The sequence below is a fragment of the Sinohyriopsis cumingii genome, chromosome 10 (assembly GCF_028554795.1).
Source record: "Sinohyriopsis cumingii isolate HCF-2022 chromosome 10, ASM2855479v2, whole genome shotgun sequence".
NCBI classification, from domain to species: Eukaryota; Metazoa; Mollusca; class Bivalvia; order Unionida; family Unionidae; genus Sinohyriopsis; species Sinohyriopsis cumingii.
The window spans coordinates 59,788,093-59,807,286 of NC_142970.1; the positions used below are offsets into that span (position 1 = coordinate 59,788,093).

The following is a 19,194-nucleotide window of genomic DNA, read 5'->3' on the forward strand; positions in this document are numbered from 1 at the left end:
ATTATTGTGACTCAGCAAAAGACTTTCTCAAATTTTGTATGTTGTCTTTTCTATTTCTAGGTGAAACGTCCACAAGACGTACGCAAAATTTGTCTGTTTCTATGTTGGTTTTGTACTCAATAGCGTTAGTCATTAAATGGGACACGATACTGCTTCGATTCAGTCTCAGACGTACATCCGCTCCATGCAACAGAACCGTGTCTTCCAAGCACGTGTCAAAATGCAAACGACCCATCATTTTTAAACTACGTACCTCTTTGAGTTTGCTTTGACAGTCGTTAGATTCAACATTGTGGTCTGCATCATCGTCTGCAGTCAATACTGTGTTGTTGAACTTGTCCAAGGTGGCAAGTTTCGATATAAAGACTAATCTAGATGTTTGTTCTTGGCTTCCTTTCCGTACGTCAAGAGGTTTTCCAGGCAGGTTCGGTAAGTGTACGCGTCTATGCTGCTGCGGACTAGTTTAGCTTGTTATTCAAGTACAAATCGCCTTCGCTGAACAACGAATGCATGAAGGTTTCGACGGGAGCTACTCCGTCATTAGGGCCTAATTAGTGGTGCTCACTCTGAATACTCTAACTTTTAGGTACAAGTGAATCTTCGGTTTGTCGTTTGATTTGATAGGGGCTGAGGTAAGCAAAGATGACACAGTATGAAATTCTACTCATTGCGATCTTCGCATCGTCATTATCGTGGGTAATATGACAAATAGATCAAGCTTAGACGTAGAACATTCTGAAAGATTTCGGTGCTTCATTTTTGTTTTAGTTGATAATTAGACAGTCAAATTCTTTGTCTGCTCTCTCTCTCTCTCTCTCTCTGAGCGTGTTTATGAGAGCTGAAAGGATTTGAGGTCTATTTATGTCCTTGCTGTAACATAGAAGAAGTTGTAATGCCGTTGCTAAACATGTGAAGAGAAATATATAAGGGTGTCTCGGAGACCCACATGCTAATAAGGGTGTCTCGGAGACCCAAATGGTAACAAGGGTGTCTCGGGGACACCAGTGGTAAAAAGTGTGTCTCTGAGACCCAAAAGATCTTTTCCAGTTTGAATGACACATTTTCCTTCCTCTAATGTGGATGAAGACGTTTTCAAGAATTTATTCCTTCTGTCAATTTGACATACTTTAAAGCATGCAATCACCGAGTCACCATCGGTTTCAATATGGATTTCAATATGGGCTCAATCGTACGAAAAGCTGATTTTGATATATCGCAAGAAAACATGTCGTTGTTGAGCGATTGCATGGTACACGGGATAACATGTCCTTGTTGTTGAGCGATTGCATGGTACACGGGATAACGTGTCATTGTTGTTGTGCGATTGCATGGTACACGGGATAACATGTCCTTGTTGTTGAGCGATTGATTGATACACCAAACACATTTGTTAATTTTCACTGGAGAATCGTTTTCAAAAATGTAGTACGACCGTGTTTTTTTGTTTCAAGATATACTATTTTGTCCAACATCTCCTTTACTGCTAATGTTAACACTACCAAAGACCGACATGAAGATAATGACGATATACACATTATTGGTGAACGTGATACGTGTCTGCACCGAAAGCAGCGATGGTAAAATCCACTTTAAATGAACGACTGCGTACCGTGATGGCATAAGTAGACAATTGAGGATTGGAGCGATGCGTTATTGGATTCTTGGTAACCAGGATCGTTTTTGTCCAACTGTTATTGAACTTGTTTGTTCAGATATCGAAGATCAACGTGTTTTGACCTTTGCTGGTATTCAGAGCATGCGTATAATGAACGATTTCTACCAAAACTATTTCCCAATGAGCTTCGTGAACCAACTGTATAGCTTGATGTCATTTTGCTGTGAAACAACATGGGATATGATGAGAACAAAATGGTTATTCATAATTAAATAGTTCTGGTTTCCGAGGAATCACTCGATATCAAAGGGAATAAATTCCAAGCTGTTCCAAAAGAAGATTGCTGCTGTTGTGATTGAAGGACTGGATATTGGTCTCCGGGCTACAGCTCTTGCTGTTACTACCCATTAGCAAATTTGTAGGAAGGCGTACAATACAACTGCAAAATAAAATTATCCACCATTGTTTATAACCTCGTTGCGATGAGCTAAGACGCCTTGAAGATTTTGCTTTTCAGGAATGTCACACACCGACTCGTTAGATATGCCTGCCTGCTGTAACTGGAGTTCTGCTTCTCTTCGTTGTTTGGCACTGTCCGATTGTCCTTAAAGCTTTCCATTCTGCAGTCTCGTCCTTCTCGGCATATGTTCGCCCCATGACAATGGAACGTGTTAACCACATCTGATATTGTGACTTGTCAATTTAGACAAGATTGCGTTTGGTACTGTGAATGCCATCCAATAATAACAACGCTGTTCTGAGAGGCCTGCTACTTCTGCGGGGTGATACGAGGGCCATGCAAAGTATATATTTTCCATCGGTCACGTTAAATGCGTCATTATGTTGTTGGACGTGTTGAATTTGTCGATGCACTTTTGACGGTGTTAATTCTTCTGGAATACTACACTCGATCCAGACGGCAACTTCAATCTGGAGAGTCTTAATCGATATTCCTCTATACCATGGTACTGTCGTGTCAGTGTTTCTTACAAGGAATCCCAAAATATGTTAGGAAACCTGCTGCTTTCTAGGATGGCACATCAGACTTTAAATTTCAAGGTGCAGTTGTAAGCCATGGATCTAAATTTTATGTAGGTCACTTTTTGCTTCTCTCAAATGTGAAAATAATATTCGAGAGCTGGTGCATGACTTGTTTGTGTTTGATCTGAATGTTTCTTTGTCGTTTGGTAGAATTCGCGGGTGTTGGTTCAGAGTCAATCATGTCATCTTCGAAATCACTAGCATACACTTGTTCTGACACTTCAGCAAGCGAATGGGGCGAAGCCGAATGTCGCCGTCGCCTCATGGTTTCGTCTTGTGGCGTTTTCTCAGCATAGTATGTTCGATTCATCTTCATTCCAAAATTTGATTTAACTAAGTTTTAAAACGCATACATTGGGAGTTTCTAACGCTAAGAGTATATGTTATTCATTCAGTTTTAAAGATAAACGAGTAAAAACACATCGCCTTTCGGGTCAGAGATTTTCAACAACTTATAGCTCCTGCCATCAGATATCGAGAGAGAGAGAGAGAATTATTCGAATGTTTATTTCGGATAAGACTCCTGATTACTTCGCTCGAGGTAAAAGTCAAGATACCTGCTATATCTGTCAAGAGAAAGGACCTTGTGCTCCAGAATGTTCACAGCGTCAAAATAAGAGACAGACAGGATAAAGAGATTTGAAAGTAAAGATACATATTATCATTGTCAGGTAAATGACATTGATTTTCAAAATTGTCAGAAAAGAAAGAGAACATGCAGGGGGAGAAGTGGGAAGAGGAGAGTTCTTCAGAAATAAAAGAAGAACCCATACCCGTCAAGAAATGCAAAAAGTCGAGACAATTAGAAGAAAAAAAAAGCAGCAGAAGAGGAAGAACCCATGCCAGTGAAGACATTCAAAAACATAAACAAACAGAGCAAAAAAGAAAGAAAATATACTGGATGATGTGTTATGAAATTTTCATTATGTTTCAACAAAGAGAATATACCAAACAAAACTTAAGTGTCTCTTTGTCTCCATTTTTTATCCTATCGATAATTTACTAAAACACACATTCACACAGAAACACCGTGAAAACATGATTAGTATATCTTTTCTATGACTATGTTTGTTCCCATAATACCATTCCATATTAAACCTATGGTTAATGTTAATATAGGATTTCCCATGCGTACCTCGAGAGTCTTGCATTCAATTCTAACAATGTTACTATGTAACCCGAATTGAAGTCAACCACTTGTTGTTTTGGAGTTAAATGCCATTTCTCAACGTAAGATAGACTATACATGGCGGCCAGTATAACCGGTGGAGAAAGAACCCGGTAAAATCCCGGTAAGAACCACCGACCCATGGGAAGCTATTGGTAGCTTTCCCACATCGGCCTAGCCCAAGAGTCGAACCCACGCAGACAGGGGTGAGATGATAGTGCTCGGGAAATGCAAGCGCTTTAGATAACTCGACTGCCCGGGGCCCATTCAGCCACTTGTAACATCATTTAACCCAATGTTAACCGTTCACTTATAACATCATGTACCCCAATGATAACCTGTTGGACCATTTTAACACAGGGTACCAGCAGCAGGGGGGGCGAATCCGACATTTTGTCCAATCGTCATTTTGCTTAATTATTACTTTCTGCACTCAGCGGATCCGGTGTAGTCAGCGCCGGTAAAAAAAAAACGACGACGGTCCATCCTACACGACGGTGACGTCATTTGGTTCTGCGCGCCGATCCCAGCGTCGTCAGCGTCCGGTAAACACAGCGACGACCGCGTCGATGTCATTTCTCGCCCCCCCCTGCTGGATAATGCTACCGCGATTGACACAACCAATGTTCATGGGAATTTGATATTTTTCCCCATCGTTGATTTTAAAAACTCTTCTGGGGTTGGTACTGGTTTATTCTTTCGTCGGAGATATTCTATTGCCGATCGATACTGTGAACTTCCACAACCGATACAAATTCTAATTTTTCCTCGGACGCCCTTGCCACAACCAAGACAGGGTTGAGGGCCGTCCTTACATCCCTGTTTCGATGTGCAATTATGTACCCCGCAAAACTCACCGTAGCAGTTTTTACCGCATTGTACTTTTGATCCCTGGGGGAGCCATTTGCATTTATTGACAGCAAGCGCTGGATTAACCATTATTATTAACTATTAAATAAACATTTAATTAAATATTAAAACGTATACTGTATAATGGATAATAATTATTCCGATATTGACATGTTTGGGCGTGGAACATCTTACTACGAGGAATCCCCGGATGAATTTTTTAAATCCCCGGAAACGTATCATGACATGCGAGAATATTATCGAAGGCGTTTGGGTCCATCTTGGAGCGTTTCCAGTAAAAAGTCCGCAATGGAACTCCTCACCGTTGCAGACCACCAGGTTCGTGGAGTAATTATCCAGCAGATGGGGAGATTTCATGTGTTTGTGGATAACCCGGACATAGTAGAATTTCAGGGGTGCTCCGCTGTTAATGAGATTATTCCGAAACACCGGTGCAGATATCCTACCATCGACGTGGATTCCAAGACGCCATCGCTGTCTGAGTTGTTGTTGTATTTCCATGAGTTAGTTGATTCCATTAATGATGTTCTAGTTTTTGAAACCAGCGGCGGTTATCACATCATGTTGAAAACGATCCCGGTGGATTTCGAGGAACATCAATCACTGTTGAAGAAAGTTGCCGCGGATAGACCAACATGGAATGTTGATACACAAGCTGGGCTACATAGCATCAAATTACCCGGAACTAGATCGGTAAAACCAAACAGCGTTGATAAGCGATTAATTTATCCTGTTGGATTCACCAGTACGCTGCTATCTTGTCCAGTCTCTATTCAGCCGTGTTACGAAAAACTCGAGCCTAAACTGGAACCTGAAATCACCGAATGTGATGATCTTACTGCTGAACAAATTCGACAGATCTCTACGTTGTTGTCCGGACAACCAGATCAGATCACCGGGACTACAAATCAAACCAGCAACATGATATCGCTGGGGCGAGTTGCTGGTTCATTTTGCAATATTTGCCAGCGACGTCATGGATACAATGAGATCGGTGGATTCATTGAGGGAAAGGCCATTGATGCATTTGTTTGCGTCTATTCCGATCAGTTTGTGATCGGTTGTTACAGGAGCACACAAAAAAAGATAATAATACAGCGTGATATTGGAACCGCTAGTGACGATAAAATCCTCTACGAAAAATATTTAAAATCGTATAATTACCATCGCGGAGATCATAGTGGTGAATTTCCCAAGAGAATCCCCGATTTCACTTACTGCGAAGCGCCTATTCATGAGCGTGGTCGGGGATGTAAAATCATTTTCAACGACGACTATATGGACGGATCTTCTTGCGGGCTGGGAAAATCAGAGGCCGCTTGGAAGTCTATCAGAAGTGATCAGCCTATACTGTGCGTTTCATACAGAAAGACCTTTACCAGAAAGACCACCATCGACTATAATCTCGAATCGTACGAAACGATCCATGGAGACATTATATTCGATACAAAAAAGCATCGCAGGGTTATTTCCCAGATAGAATCGATTGTACGAGTCCGGGGAATTCCTGATGTTCTATTGTTGGATGAGTGGCACGGAATCCTTCGACAGGTAGTCTCATCAAGTCGCGGCAAACAAATTTGGGGAACACTGACATGGTTGATTTCATCTGCGAAACGGGTAATTGTGCTAGACGCAGATGCTAACAATGACGACCTAGAATTATTCAGAAAATACTTGAATCGCCCGGACATGAAATTCATCATCAACGGATATCAGCCCGATCATGGTAAAAAATTCATTGTGGAACAGTCTCACAGAGACAACTACAATAAATTGTTAGATACGTTACAACGAGGAAATCGTGTGGTTGTATTCACACACAATAAACGACGCGGAAATTATTCTGTAGAAACACTTGCTAGATTGTTACAGCATTTAGGATACCGCGTGAAATACTATCACGCCGATACCAACTCGACTGGAAAACAGCAGGACTTTGATAACATTTCAACGGCATTTGAGTGCATCGATGTCGTGATTTACAATCATACCGTTGAGGCCGGGGTATCCATTGTGGACCCGCGATTCAAGTACATGACGGTGTTTTCTGAAGAATTAGGTTCTGTAGAGGCGACCAAACAAGCTATCCATCGTTTCAGAAATATATCTGAAATTCATTATTCTGCAACACGACGACGACAAACAGAGCTTCCATTGACCCGCGATGATATTATTTCCACAATAGAATCACATGAACGGAATTTGTCGTCGACGGAGTTGCTGTTTAGAACCCCGAATCGCTGTGACGTACATACCGGTTACGGACATATGTTTATTAGTACAATTATTGACGAAAACAATTCAAAACGCTATTTCACGGGTAGACTCGTTGAAATGATGAAACGAACCGGTTATTCAGTTGAATGGGAATTACCAGATGAATACGAAACATGGAAGGAAAAAAAACAACGGAAGCAGAAACGAGTCAGCGACGCGGTAATCGATGACGATCCACACGTAGATGAATTTTTAAAATCTTCCATCGGAGAGAGAATTGCTGCGGTTAATAGTGAGACTACACGTGATAAATACCACCAATACGACCCCGAACAGCGGCTAGAGCCATACGAGAAGACGTTGACGTATCTCAATTACGTTTTTCAAACCGATGTAAGAAAACTAGATAACGATCAGATAGAACATCTGAATAAAAACGTTTCGCGGCTACAGCGATATCAGCGTGTTGTAGTTGACGAACATAATAACGGTAGCGCTGTAGCAACGACGCCTTGTCGATCCGATAAAATCAATCCCCGGCAACAACTTGAAATCGTTAGAAACGTTCTTGGCGCGTTAAGTCTCCCCGATATAGTTCCGGATCGACTTGATGTGAAAAGTGTTCCTGTGAGTCGTGCCGAGTTAATCAATAGCATCTCAGATATGCTGGAGCAACCAGACCGACTTGACAAGTATAATACACTATTGAAACATTTTTGCGAGATATTTCCGGATATGAGGTTTAGAAGGGGTAATTTGACGCTAAAAAATATCATTGAAGAAATCAAATCGATCTACAAGGGATTCGGCGGGCGATTACAATCGGACGGCACTAAGCACTCAGGTCGATCCGACTACGTGCTATATTATCCTGAGTGGCCCGAATCTGATTTTGTAAATGATCCAGCGTGGATCAACGAGACCATCGATGATGTTGGATTCGCTGGAGGGGATGTTACCGCGACGGACGAACACACCAGCGCGTTACGATTCCATGTGTGGTCGGTTAATGGATGGTTTTACCGATAATGGAGGAAATGTCAAGTATAATTTTTTATAGTAATTTTGACAGTTCCGCCACGCTCGATGCTGGTCAGAGTAATGGAGGAAATGTCAAGTATAATTTTTTATAGTAATTTTGACAGTTCCGCCACGCTCGATGCTGGTCAGAGTAATGGAGGAAATGTCAAGTATAATTTTTTATTGTAATTTTGACAGTTTCCTCATCGATGGAGGCTTCCACGACCACGGCAGTGTTTCCAAAATCACCCCGTGATGCGATTGGTTTTCCCGATAATGGGGAAAGTGTCAAGTATAAATTTTTATAGTAATTTTGACAGTTTCCCCTTCGATGGAGAGCTGGTCAGAGTAATGGAGGAAATGTCAAGTATAATTTTTTATAGTAATTTTGACAGTTCCGCCATCAATGATCGGGGTTAAAACATCCATCGCGTTTTCAACTCAAGGATGTTTTCTGGTCTGGTGTTAAATTTTCCATCACTTCGGAAATTATCTCCTCGGTGGTACAATTTTCTTTATCACCGCGAATTACAATCCAATAATCCCCCGCTGGTGACTTAAAAAACGGTTTCCGTGACGTGCTGACATGGAAATAATTATTTGTGTCGCTAATACAACTGAATCGTAGAATTGTTCGTTGAGTTAAATTGACAGCAACCGTGGGTATTTTGGGGTTGGGACCATATTTTGTTTTATTTTCTCCGGACTCAAGTAAATCATTGACCTGCAGCCGATATTTTTCTGGAAGACTATTAATCGCGTTATTGAACAGAGTATCAACGTCATCGAACCAAGCCCGCTCTTCCCCGCCGATATCACCGCGCAACACGATCCATAAAATTCCATCTCGGGCCTGAAAGAAGGGTCGTTGAATTGTGTCCGGGTTGAGGTTAAACCATTTACACGTCTCCGTGATGGAATCAAATTCGATGATCTTTTTCTCGTTGAGATTCAAACAGATAGTATTGACTCTAGTGTCCCCGTAAAATTGTTTCTTCGGAGAGATTATTCTGGTTTTGTCGTACCGAAATAGTGGTAATTTCTGTGGTGCTACCGCGGCAACCTCGTCAAGGAAATAACTATAGTTTTCAGCACACCTGTTCATCCAGGATCGTCCGAACCCAAATCCCATACTATTCTAATATCATTTTAATAATTAATTAAATAACAGCTATAATTATAATTGTTTTTTATTGTTGTTGTTATTGTAAGGTTACTATCAAGAGTAACTACTTAGGGCCCAATAACAACAACAATAAAAAACAACTGATATATTTTTACCGCAGAGAAAAAAATTAATTGTAAATTATTGCCGCGATATTTTTTGTAACTCATCGCCGCGATAGGTAATTTACTTGTAAATCATCATCCTTCCCCATTAATAAATAAACACTCCGTTATTTTTTTTGTGCCGCGCGGGTTCACAGATCTGACATGGGGGATATTCCAAAACAATTACATGGGGCATCGGAGTCCCTGACAATCTAAGGCCATCCTGGTGTTGGTAAATTAACAAGCACGCTGACGGTTTCAGTGAAACGCACCCTAGTAAATGATTGGCGTTTACACAATCACCAGCATGGGGAAACTGTCAGAGTAAATTTTTTATAGGAATTATGACAGTTCCTCCATCGATGAATGAGTCATTTTCACGACGGAATAAGACCGCAACGTCGAGTACGGTCCGAGTAAAATGAGGAAACTGTCAGAGTATAATTTTTATAGGAAATTTGACAGTTTCCCCATCGATGATAGAGTCATTTTCATGACGGAATAAGTCTTCCACGGTTGTTCCCTCCGTCAGTTTCATAGGGCAAATCGATATTTTTTACTAAAAAAATTGTGGTATCAGTGAAACAATTGCGCAGGGTTGACCATACATGTGGCATTGCCAGTGAGTCAGTTTTGCAAAACAAAATCGATTTTTTTACTCTGACCAGCATCGATGGAGGAACTGTCATAATTCCTATAAAAAATTATACTTGACATTTCCTCCATTACTCTGACCAGCATCGAGCGTGGGGAAACTGTCAAAATTACTATAAAAAATTATACTTGACACTTTCCCCATCGATGGAGGAACTGTCATAATTCCTATAAAAAATTATACTTGACATTTCCTCCATTACTCTGACCAGCATCGAGCGTGGGGAAACTGTCAAAATTACTATAAAAAATTATACTTGACACTTTCCCCATGTGTGGCGGGTCAGTTTTGCAAAACAAAATCGATTTTTTTTACTCTGTCATTCCACAATTGCAATGGAGCGTTGTTGTTGTTATTGTTGTTGTTGTTTTATAAAAAAAATTTTATTAAATAATGCCTCATCGGCGAATTTTAACCAGCGAGGATACCAACGAAATAATAAGACTCCGTGGAAAAATACCCATATCAGAAATAGCGGATCAATACAAAATCAGTTACCAGCGCATCTATAAAATTTGGAAAAATGAGCCTGACAACAATATCAGAATGATGGATCTCGAAATTGACCAAATTATCGACGATGTTGAGCCGGTCATAGATAATATAGCGGATAAACAAACCATCCAAGAACTACAGTGGCAGCTGAACAATTTGTCCAACGAGAATAAATCATTGCAACGGCAGTTAAAACATGTAACCACTAGTGAGGCCGATTATAATCGTATACAACGGCGCTATGATTATTTACAACAGCGCTATGACGATGCACAACGGCGCCACGATGATATGCAGCGACGCCATGATGATGCGCAACGACGCCACGATGATATGCGACGCACCATTAGTGGGCTTCAGCATGAACTCGGAAATGTTCGGAAGGAATTGGATGAATCACAACGCGATAATGCGCTACTGATTCAGCGAATCACCGAGATGGCCACGCAGGAGCCAGTCGTAACCGCTGACAGCAGAAAAAAGAAAAAACCTCGTGAGGATAAATTTGTAATCGATGAAATTCCCGGTGTGGTATCTCGCAAGGATATTAAGTTTGTGAATCGCATGGACAAGGCGCTTCAAGATGGCGACTAAACCACTAACGCGGAGTTTCGTTCGGTAATTACCCATATTGTATCAAATCGTTTAACGTCATGGTTTGGAAACATTTTTTCATACTCTCTCTGGTAATATTTGTCGCGGAGACACAACCGAGCTTTCGCTGAACGACTTTCAAATACCATACAATCGTATTTATCTCCGCTGGGGGATTTCTGAACCGCATGAAATTTTCCGTTCTTAAATTTTACACTGATCGGCATCCTCGGGCAGGACTTTTTATAATCGCTGATGACACTGTTGAATTTCACCGGGTGATATTCCAACAGTGACATTATAATTATAGCTGTTATTTAATTAATTATTAAAATGATATTAGAATAGTATGGGATTTGGGTTCGGACGATCCTGGATGAACAGGTGTGCTGAAAACTATAGTTATTTCCTTGACGAGGTTGCCGCGGTAGCACCACAGAAATTACCACTATTTCGGTACGACAAAACCAGAATAATCTCTCTGAAGAAACAATTTTACGGGGACACTAGAGTCAATACTATCTGTTTGAATCTCAACGAGAAAAAGATCATCGAATTTGATTCCATCACGGAGACGTGTAAATGGTTTAACCTCAACCCGGACACAATTCAACGACCCTTCTTTCAGGCCCGAGATGGAATTTTATGGATCGTGTTGCGCGGTGATATCGGCGGGGAAGAGCGGGCTTGGTTCGATGACGTTGATTCTCTGTTCAATAACGCGATTAATAGTCTTCCAGAAAAATATCGGCTGCAGGTCAATGATTTACTTGAGTCCGGAGAAAATAAAACAAAATATGGTCCCAACCCCAAAATACCCACGGTTGCTGTCAATTTAACTCAACGAACAATTCTACGATTCAGTTGTATTAGCGACACAAATAATTATTTCCATGTCAGCACGTCACGGAAACCGTTTTTTAAGTCACCAGCGGGGGATTATTGGATTGTAATTCGCGGTGATAAAGAAAATTGTACCACCGAGGAGATAATTTCCGAAGTGATGGAAAATTTAACACCAGACCAGAAAACATCCTTGAGTTGAAAACGCGATGGATGTTTTAACCCCGATCATTGATGGCGGAACTGTCAAAATTACTATAAAAAATTATACTTGACATTTCCTCCATTACTCTGACCAGCTCTCCATCGAAGGGGAAACTGTCAAAATTACTATAAAAAATTATACTTGACACTTTCCCCATTATCGGGAAAACCAATCGCATCACGGGGTGATTTTGGAAACACTGCCGTGGTCGTGGAAGCCTCCATCGATGAGGAAACTGTCAAAATTACAATAAAAAATTATACTTGACATTTCCTCCATTACTCTGACCAGCATCGAGCGTGGCGGAACTGTCAAAATTACTATAAAAAATTATACTTGACATTTCCTCCATTATCGGTAAAACCATCCATTAACCGACCACACATGGAATCGTAACGCGCTGGTGTGTTCGTCCGTCGCGGTAACATCCCCTCCAGCGAATCCAACATCATCGATGGTCTCGTTGATCCACGCTGGATCATTTACAAAATCAGATTCGGGCCACTCAGGATAATATAGCACGTAGTCGGATCGACCTGAGTGCTTAGTGCCGTCCGATTGTAATCGCCCGCCGAATCCCTTGTAGATCGATTTGATTTCTTCAATGATATTTTTTAGCGTCAAATTACCCCTTCTAAACCTCATATCCGGAAATATCTCGCAAAAATGTTTCAATAGTGTATTATACTTGTCAAGTCGGTCTGGTTGCTCCAGCATCTCTGAGATGCTATTGATTAACTCGGCACGACTCACAGGAACACTTTTCACATCAAGTCGATCCGGAACTATATCGGGGAGACTTAACGCGCCAAGAACGTTTCTAACGATTTCAAGTTGTTGCCGGGGATTGATTTTATCGGATCGACAAGGCGTCGTTGCTACAGCGCTACCGTTATTATGTTCGTCAACTACAACACGCTGATATCGCTGTAGCCGCGAAACGTTTTTATTCAGATGTTCTATCTGATCGTTATCTAGTTTTCTTACATCGGTTTGAAAAACGTAATTGAGATACGTCAACGTCTTCTCGTATGGCTCTAGCCGCTGTTCGGGGTCGTATTGGTGGTATTTATCACGTGTAGTCTCACTATTAACCGCAGCAATTCTCTCTCCGATGGAAGATTTTAAAAATTCATCTACGTGTGGATCGTCATCGATTACCGCGTCGCTGACTCGTTTCTGCTTCCGTTGTTTTTTTTCCTTCCATGTTTCGTATTCATCTGGTAATTCCCATTCAACTGAATAACCGGTTCGTTTCATCATTTCAACGAGTCTACCCGTGAAATAGCGTTTTGAATTGTTTTCGTCAATAATTGTACTAATAAACATATGTCCGTAACCGGTATGTACGTCACAGCGATTCGGGGTTCTAAACAGCAACTCCGTCGACGACAAATTCCGTTCATGTGATTCTATTGTGGAAATAATATCATCGCGGGTCAATGGAAGCTCTGTTTGTCGTCGTCGTGTTGCAGAATAATGAATTTCAGATATATTTCTGAAACGATGGATAGCTTGTTTGGTCGCCTCTACAGAACCTAATTCTTCAGAAAACACCGTCATGTACTTGAATCGCGGGTCCACAATGGATACCCCGGCCTCAACGGTATGATTGTAAATCACGACATCGATGCACTCAAATGCCGTTGAAATGTTATCAAAGTCCTGCTGTTTTCCAGTCGAGTTGGTATCGGCGTGATAGTATTTCACGCGGTATCCTAAATGCTGTAACAATCTAGCAAGTGTTTCTACAGAATAATTTCCGCGTCGTTTATTGTGTGTGAATACAACCACACGATTTCCTCGTTGTAACGTATCTAACAATTTATTGTAGTTGTCTCTGTGAGACTGTTCCACAATGAATTTTTTACCATGATCGGGCTGATATCCGTTGATGATGAATTTCATGTCCGGGCGATTCAAGTATTTTCTGAATAATTCTAGGTCGTCATTGTTAGCATCTGCGTCTAGCACAATTACCCGTTTCGCAGATGAAATCAACCATGTCAGTGTTCCCCAAATTTGTTTGCCGCGACTTGATGAGACTACCTGTCGAAGGATTCCGTGCCACTCATCCAACAATAGAACATCAGGAATTCCCCGGACTCGTACAATCGATTCTATCTGGGAAATAACCCTGCGATGCTTTTTTGTATCGAATATAATGTCTCCATGGATCGTTTCGTACGATTCGAGATTATAGTCGATGGTGGTCTTTCTGGTAAAGGTCTTTCTGTATGAAACGCACAGTATAGGCTGATCACTTCTGATAGACTTCCAAGCGGCCTCTGATTTTCCCAGCCCGCAAGAAGATCCGTCCATATAGTCGTCGTTGAAAATGATTTTACATCCCCGACCACGCTCATGAATAGGCGCTTCGCAGTAAGTGAAATCGGGGATTCTCTTGGGAAATTCACCACTATGATCTCCGCGATGGTAATTATACGATTTCAAATATTTTTCGTAGAGGATTTTATCGTCACTAGCGGTTCCAATATCACGCTGTATTATTATCTTTTTTTGTGTGCTCCTGTAACAACCGATCACAAACTGATCGGAATAGACGCAAACAAATGCATCAATGGCCTTTCCCTCAATGAATCCACCGATCTCATTGTATCCATGACGTCGCTGGCAAATATTGCAAAATGAACCAGCAACTCGCCCCAGCGATATCATGTTGCTGGTTTGATTTGTAGTCCCGGTGATCTGATCTGGTTGTCCGGACAACAACGTAGAGATCTGTCGAATTTGTTCAGCAGTAAGATCATCACATTCGGTGATTTCAGGTTCCAGTTTAGGCTCGAGTTTTTCGTAACACGGCTGAATAGAGACTGGACAAGATAGCAGCGTACTGGTGAATCCAACAGGATAAATTAATCGCTTATCAACGCTGTTTGGTTTTACCGATCTAGTTCCGGGTAATTTGATGCTATGTAGCCCAGCTTGTGTATCAACATTCCATGTTGGTCTATCCGCGGCAACTTTCTTCAACAGTGATTGATGTTCCTCGAAATCCACCGGGATCGTTTTCAACATGATGTGATAACCGCCGCTGGTTTCAAAAACTAGAACATCATTAATGGAATCAACTAACTCATGGAAATACAACAACAACTCAGACAGCGATGGCGTCTTGGAATCCACGTCGATGGTAGGATATCTGCACCGGTGTTTCGGAATAATCTCATTAACAGCGGAGCACCCCTGAAATTCTACTATGTCCGGGTTATCCACAAACACATGAAATCTCCCCATCTGCTGGATAATTACTCCACGAACCTGGTGGTCTGCAACGGTGAGGAGTTCCATTGCGGACTTTTTACTGGAAACGCTCCAAGATGGACCCAAACGCCTTCGATAATATTCTCGCATGTCATGATACGTTTCCGGGGATTTAAAAAATTCATCCGGGGATTCCTCGTAGTAAGATGTTCCACGCCCAAACATGTCAATATCGGAATAATTATTATCCATTATACAGTATACGTTTTAATATTTAATTAAATGTTTATTTAATAGTTAATAATAATGGTTAATCCAGCGCTTGCTGTCAATAAATGCAAATGGCTCCCCCAGGGATCAAAAGTACAATGCGGTAAAAACTGCTACGGTGAGTTTTGCGGGGTACATAATTGCACATCGAAACAGGGATGTAAGGACGGCCCTCAACCCTGTCTTGGTTGTGGCAAGGGCGTCCGAGGAAAAATTAGAATTTGTATCGGTTGTGGAAGTTCACAGTATCGATCGGCAATAGAATATCTCCGACGAAAGAATAAACCAGTACCAACCCCAGAAGAGTTTTTAAAATCAACGATGGGGAAAAATATCAAATTCCCATGAACATTGGTTGTGTCAATCGCGGTAGCATTATCCAGCAGGGGGGGCGAGAAATGACATCGACGCGGTCGTCGCTGTGTTTACCGGACGCTGACGACGCTGGGATCGGCGCGCAGAACCAAATGACGTCACCGTCGTGTAGGATGGACCGTCGTCGTTTTTTTTTTACCGGGCGCTGACTACACCGGATCCGCTGAGTGCAGAAAGTAATAATTAAGCAAAATAACGATTGGACAAAATGTCGGATTCGCCCCCCCTGCTGCTGTACCAGTATGACCCACATCATCCACGCTCCCCACTGCTAACTTATGGTCATCCATGCGCCTACATATTATGCTAGGACCCCCAACTGCCACTGCGTGTTAAAAAATGGGTGCACATACTGACTCCTATGACCTTCAATCCCCCTCAGACAACTACTATTTTCTATGCAGTGTCCAAGGATGAATCTACTAATTCGCACATTGTCTACTATTTGAAAATCACGTCTGCATTGATGGAAATGTAGAAATCACGTGTGTATTGTTGGAAATGTACAAATCTTTCATTAAATCTGTATCATTCATGCTTGTCTCTGTCATCTGTTCCTCAAAGCTTCTAATCGTATCCGATGGCTTTAAGTTTATCAATGGTGTGATTGCTTTACTAACTTAAAATTGCAGCATCGCAAGTGTCTGAAGCCTATAGGGGAAATTGCATAATTATATTTGGAATCGTATTGCAAAGTTAAGCATTAAATCCGGCATCGTATTGCAAAGTAAAGTATTAAATCTGGCATCGTATTGCAAAGTAAGCATTAAATCTGGCATCGTATTGCAAAGTAAAGCATTAAATCTGGCATCGTATTACGAAGTAAGGCACTAAATTTGGCCTCGTATTGCAAAGTAAAACAATAAATCTGGCAGCGTATTGCAAAGTAAAGCATTAAATTTGGTATATTATTGCAAGGCAAAACCTTAAATCGGGCATCTTATTGCAAAGTAAAGCCATAAATCTGGCAAAGTACTGGATGGCAAAGTATTAAATCTGGCATCGAAATACATGGTAAAGCAATATATTTGGCATCTTACCGCATGATAGAGAAATATATTTGTGATCCCACTGTAAGGCAAAGCATTATATTTGAGATCGCACTGCATAATAAAGCATCAAAATTGGGATCACATTGCACAGCTTAACTTTACTTTGACATCGTATTGCATGGTAGAGCATTAACTTTGCATAGTATTGCATGATAAAGTATTCAATTTGAGATAACAACACGGTAACGCATTAAATTTGTATCGTATTGCATGGTAAATCATTCAATTTGCATAGTACTGCATGGTATAGCATTCAATTTGATATCACATAGAACGGTAAAACATTACATTTGCACCATATTGCACGGTAAAGCATTACATTTGTATCGTGTTGCGCGGCAATGCGTTCAATTTGCATCGTATTGCGCGGTAAAGTATTCAATTTGCATCATATTGCGCGGTAAAGCTTTCAATTTGCATCGTATTGCGCGGTAAAGTATTAAATTTGTATCGTATTTCACGGTAAGTACATACAAAGGATACATCTTATGTTCCGCGTTGGTGGAAAAAAAAAAACTCGTTTGATATGGCGTAGTGATACACTGAGACCATCTGGCCGAGATGTATTCATCAGCGTATCCAACTAGTCGTTTTTGCCCCAATTTGAAACATAAATTAGTCTTGGCACAAAACCGGAATGCATTTTTTGTATATTACACTGCTCTCTTTTGCACTTTAGAAATATATTTGGCTTTTTGCTGTGTGATATTTAGAGCAAACTGGGATTTATAGAAGTTTGATTCACTATGTCTAAAAATGTCGACGTGCATGTGTCAACGAAGACGCGTAATTAGTTCCAAGATTAAAAGTAAGATTAAATAGGTATGTTTATTTGGCTTCGCATTGCATGGTGAAACATTTATTTGGCTTCGCATTGCGTGGTAAAGCATTTATTTGGCTTTGCATTGCATGGTAAAACATTTATTTGTCTTCGCATTGCATGGTAAAACATTTATTAGGCTTCGCCTTGCATGGTAAAGCATTTTATTACATTGCATTGCATGGTAAAGCATTTTATTACATGCTCATTAAATCTTACATATTTGATGTGTCGTACGATTCAGATGTTCAATCCGTGTTTCCGTACCAAACGCCCAAAATGGCGATACTTTGGAATCTTTTTTGGCATTCGTGCACTTATATTTTTAGACTCACTGACTGATACGTTTTATAAGTCCCAACTGTAATTTTCGGAATTTGCTAGCAATATTTTAAAAGCCTAAAATGGGATATGCAATATGTGGTTTTTGGATTTAAATGTAGCTTTAACAATTTTAATCATTTCCCTATGATGTATGCAGTGTAGCAATTTAGAGCGATGTCTAGTACTGAGGCATCATGCCGCAGATATGTAGCATCATGTCCCACCCAGGCATATATTCTGACACCAGACCGACCAATCTTACACTAACATCTTAATATTAATGCGCCAAGCGAGGCAGCTGTAAGTACCATTTGTATAAGTCTTTGGTATAGCTCGGCCTGAGTTCGCGACCTGCCGCGTCTGAGGCGGACGATCTAACCACATAAACCATGGAGCGGTCGAATATGCAATTCATACGCTCACTCAAGTCTGTTATTACAAACAAGACGCAGGCAATATCACGGAAATAATATCTCTCAAGAATAGCACGAGGCCTCGTGGATAAAATCAAACTCTCTAACGAATCGCACGAGATCATGTTAATAAATTCAACATTTCTCACGTGTCGTACGAGTCCATGCTGATCAACGCACGCACACGTTTTGAGGCGAAAACATTTTTCGTTCAGGATGTAGGTGAAAATTATTTTTTTAAAACGTTTGGAAAGATTCTACTTTTACCTGTAAAATCAAACCTCCTAGAGTGATTGCTCTGGCTTGGATATGTCCAGGGTTGAAGTACAGCGGCAGTTCCGTGATTGTGTTGAAGGGTACCCTGTCCAAAATACAAATATATAATGGTCAGACGTGAAAACAGATCGACTTCAATTCAGTCAGTGAATTCAGGCAGCCAGCCGAAACTGTCATGCAGATAATTACTTGGTTGAACTCTCTCAGGCAGAGAAAAATTAATTTAATGTAGATCATTAAGGCAGGCCGAAAAACGTATTGATTCAAACAAGATTAGAAAAAAGTATGATATAAAGACAGACAGACAGACGCAATGACATGTTGAGACATAAAGATTCACATAGTTGTGTTGATGGGCTATATTTAGACAAAGGGAAATATACCTGCAGCGTATACATTGCCATGATATGGTTTTATTCACAATGAAACATACTGAACCTT

At 40.9% G+C, this 19,194-nt stretch overlaps 1 protein-coding gene across 1 annotated transcript in view; it reads right to left on the reverse strand.

The window, feature by feature from the left end:
• Positions 1 to 19,194, reverse strand: part of LOC149790214 (uncharacterized) — an 80,907-nt gene that overhangs the window by 14,265 nt on the left and 47,448 nt on the right. The window contains exon 13 of the mRNA XM_089973422.1: positions 18,745 to 18,838. Within this exon, the coding sequence (XP_089829548.1) occupies positions 18,745 to 18,838 (94 nt within the window). The remainder of the gene's footprint in view (positions 1 to 18,744; positions 18,839 to 19,194) is intronic.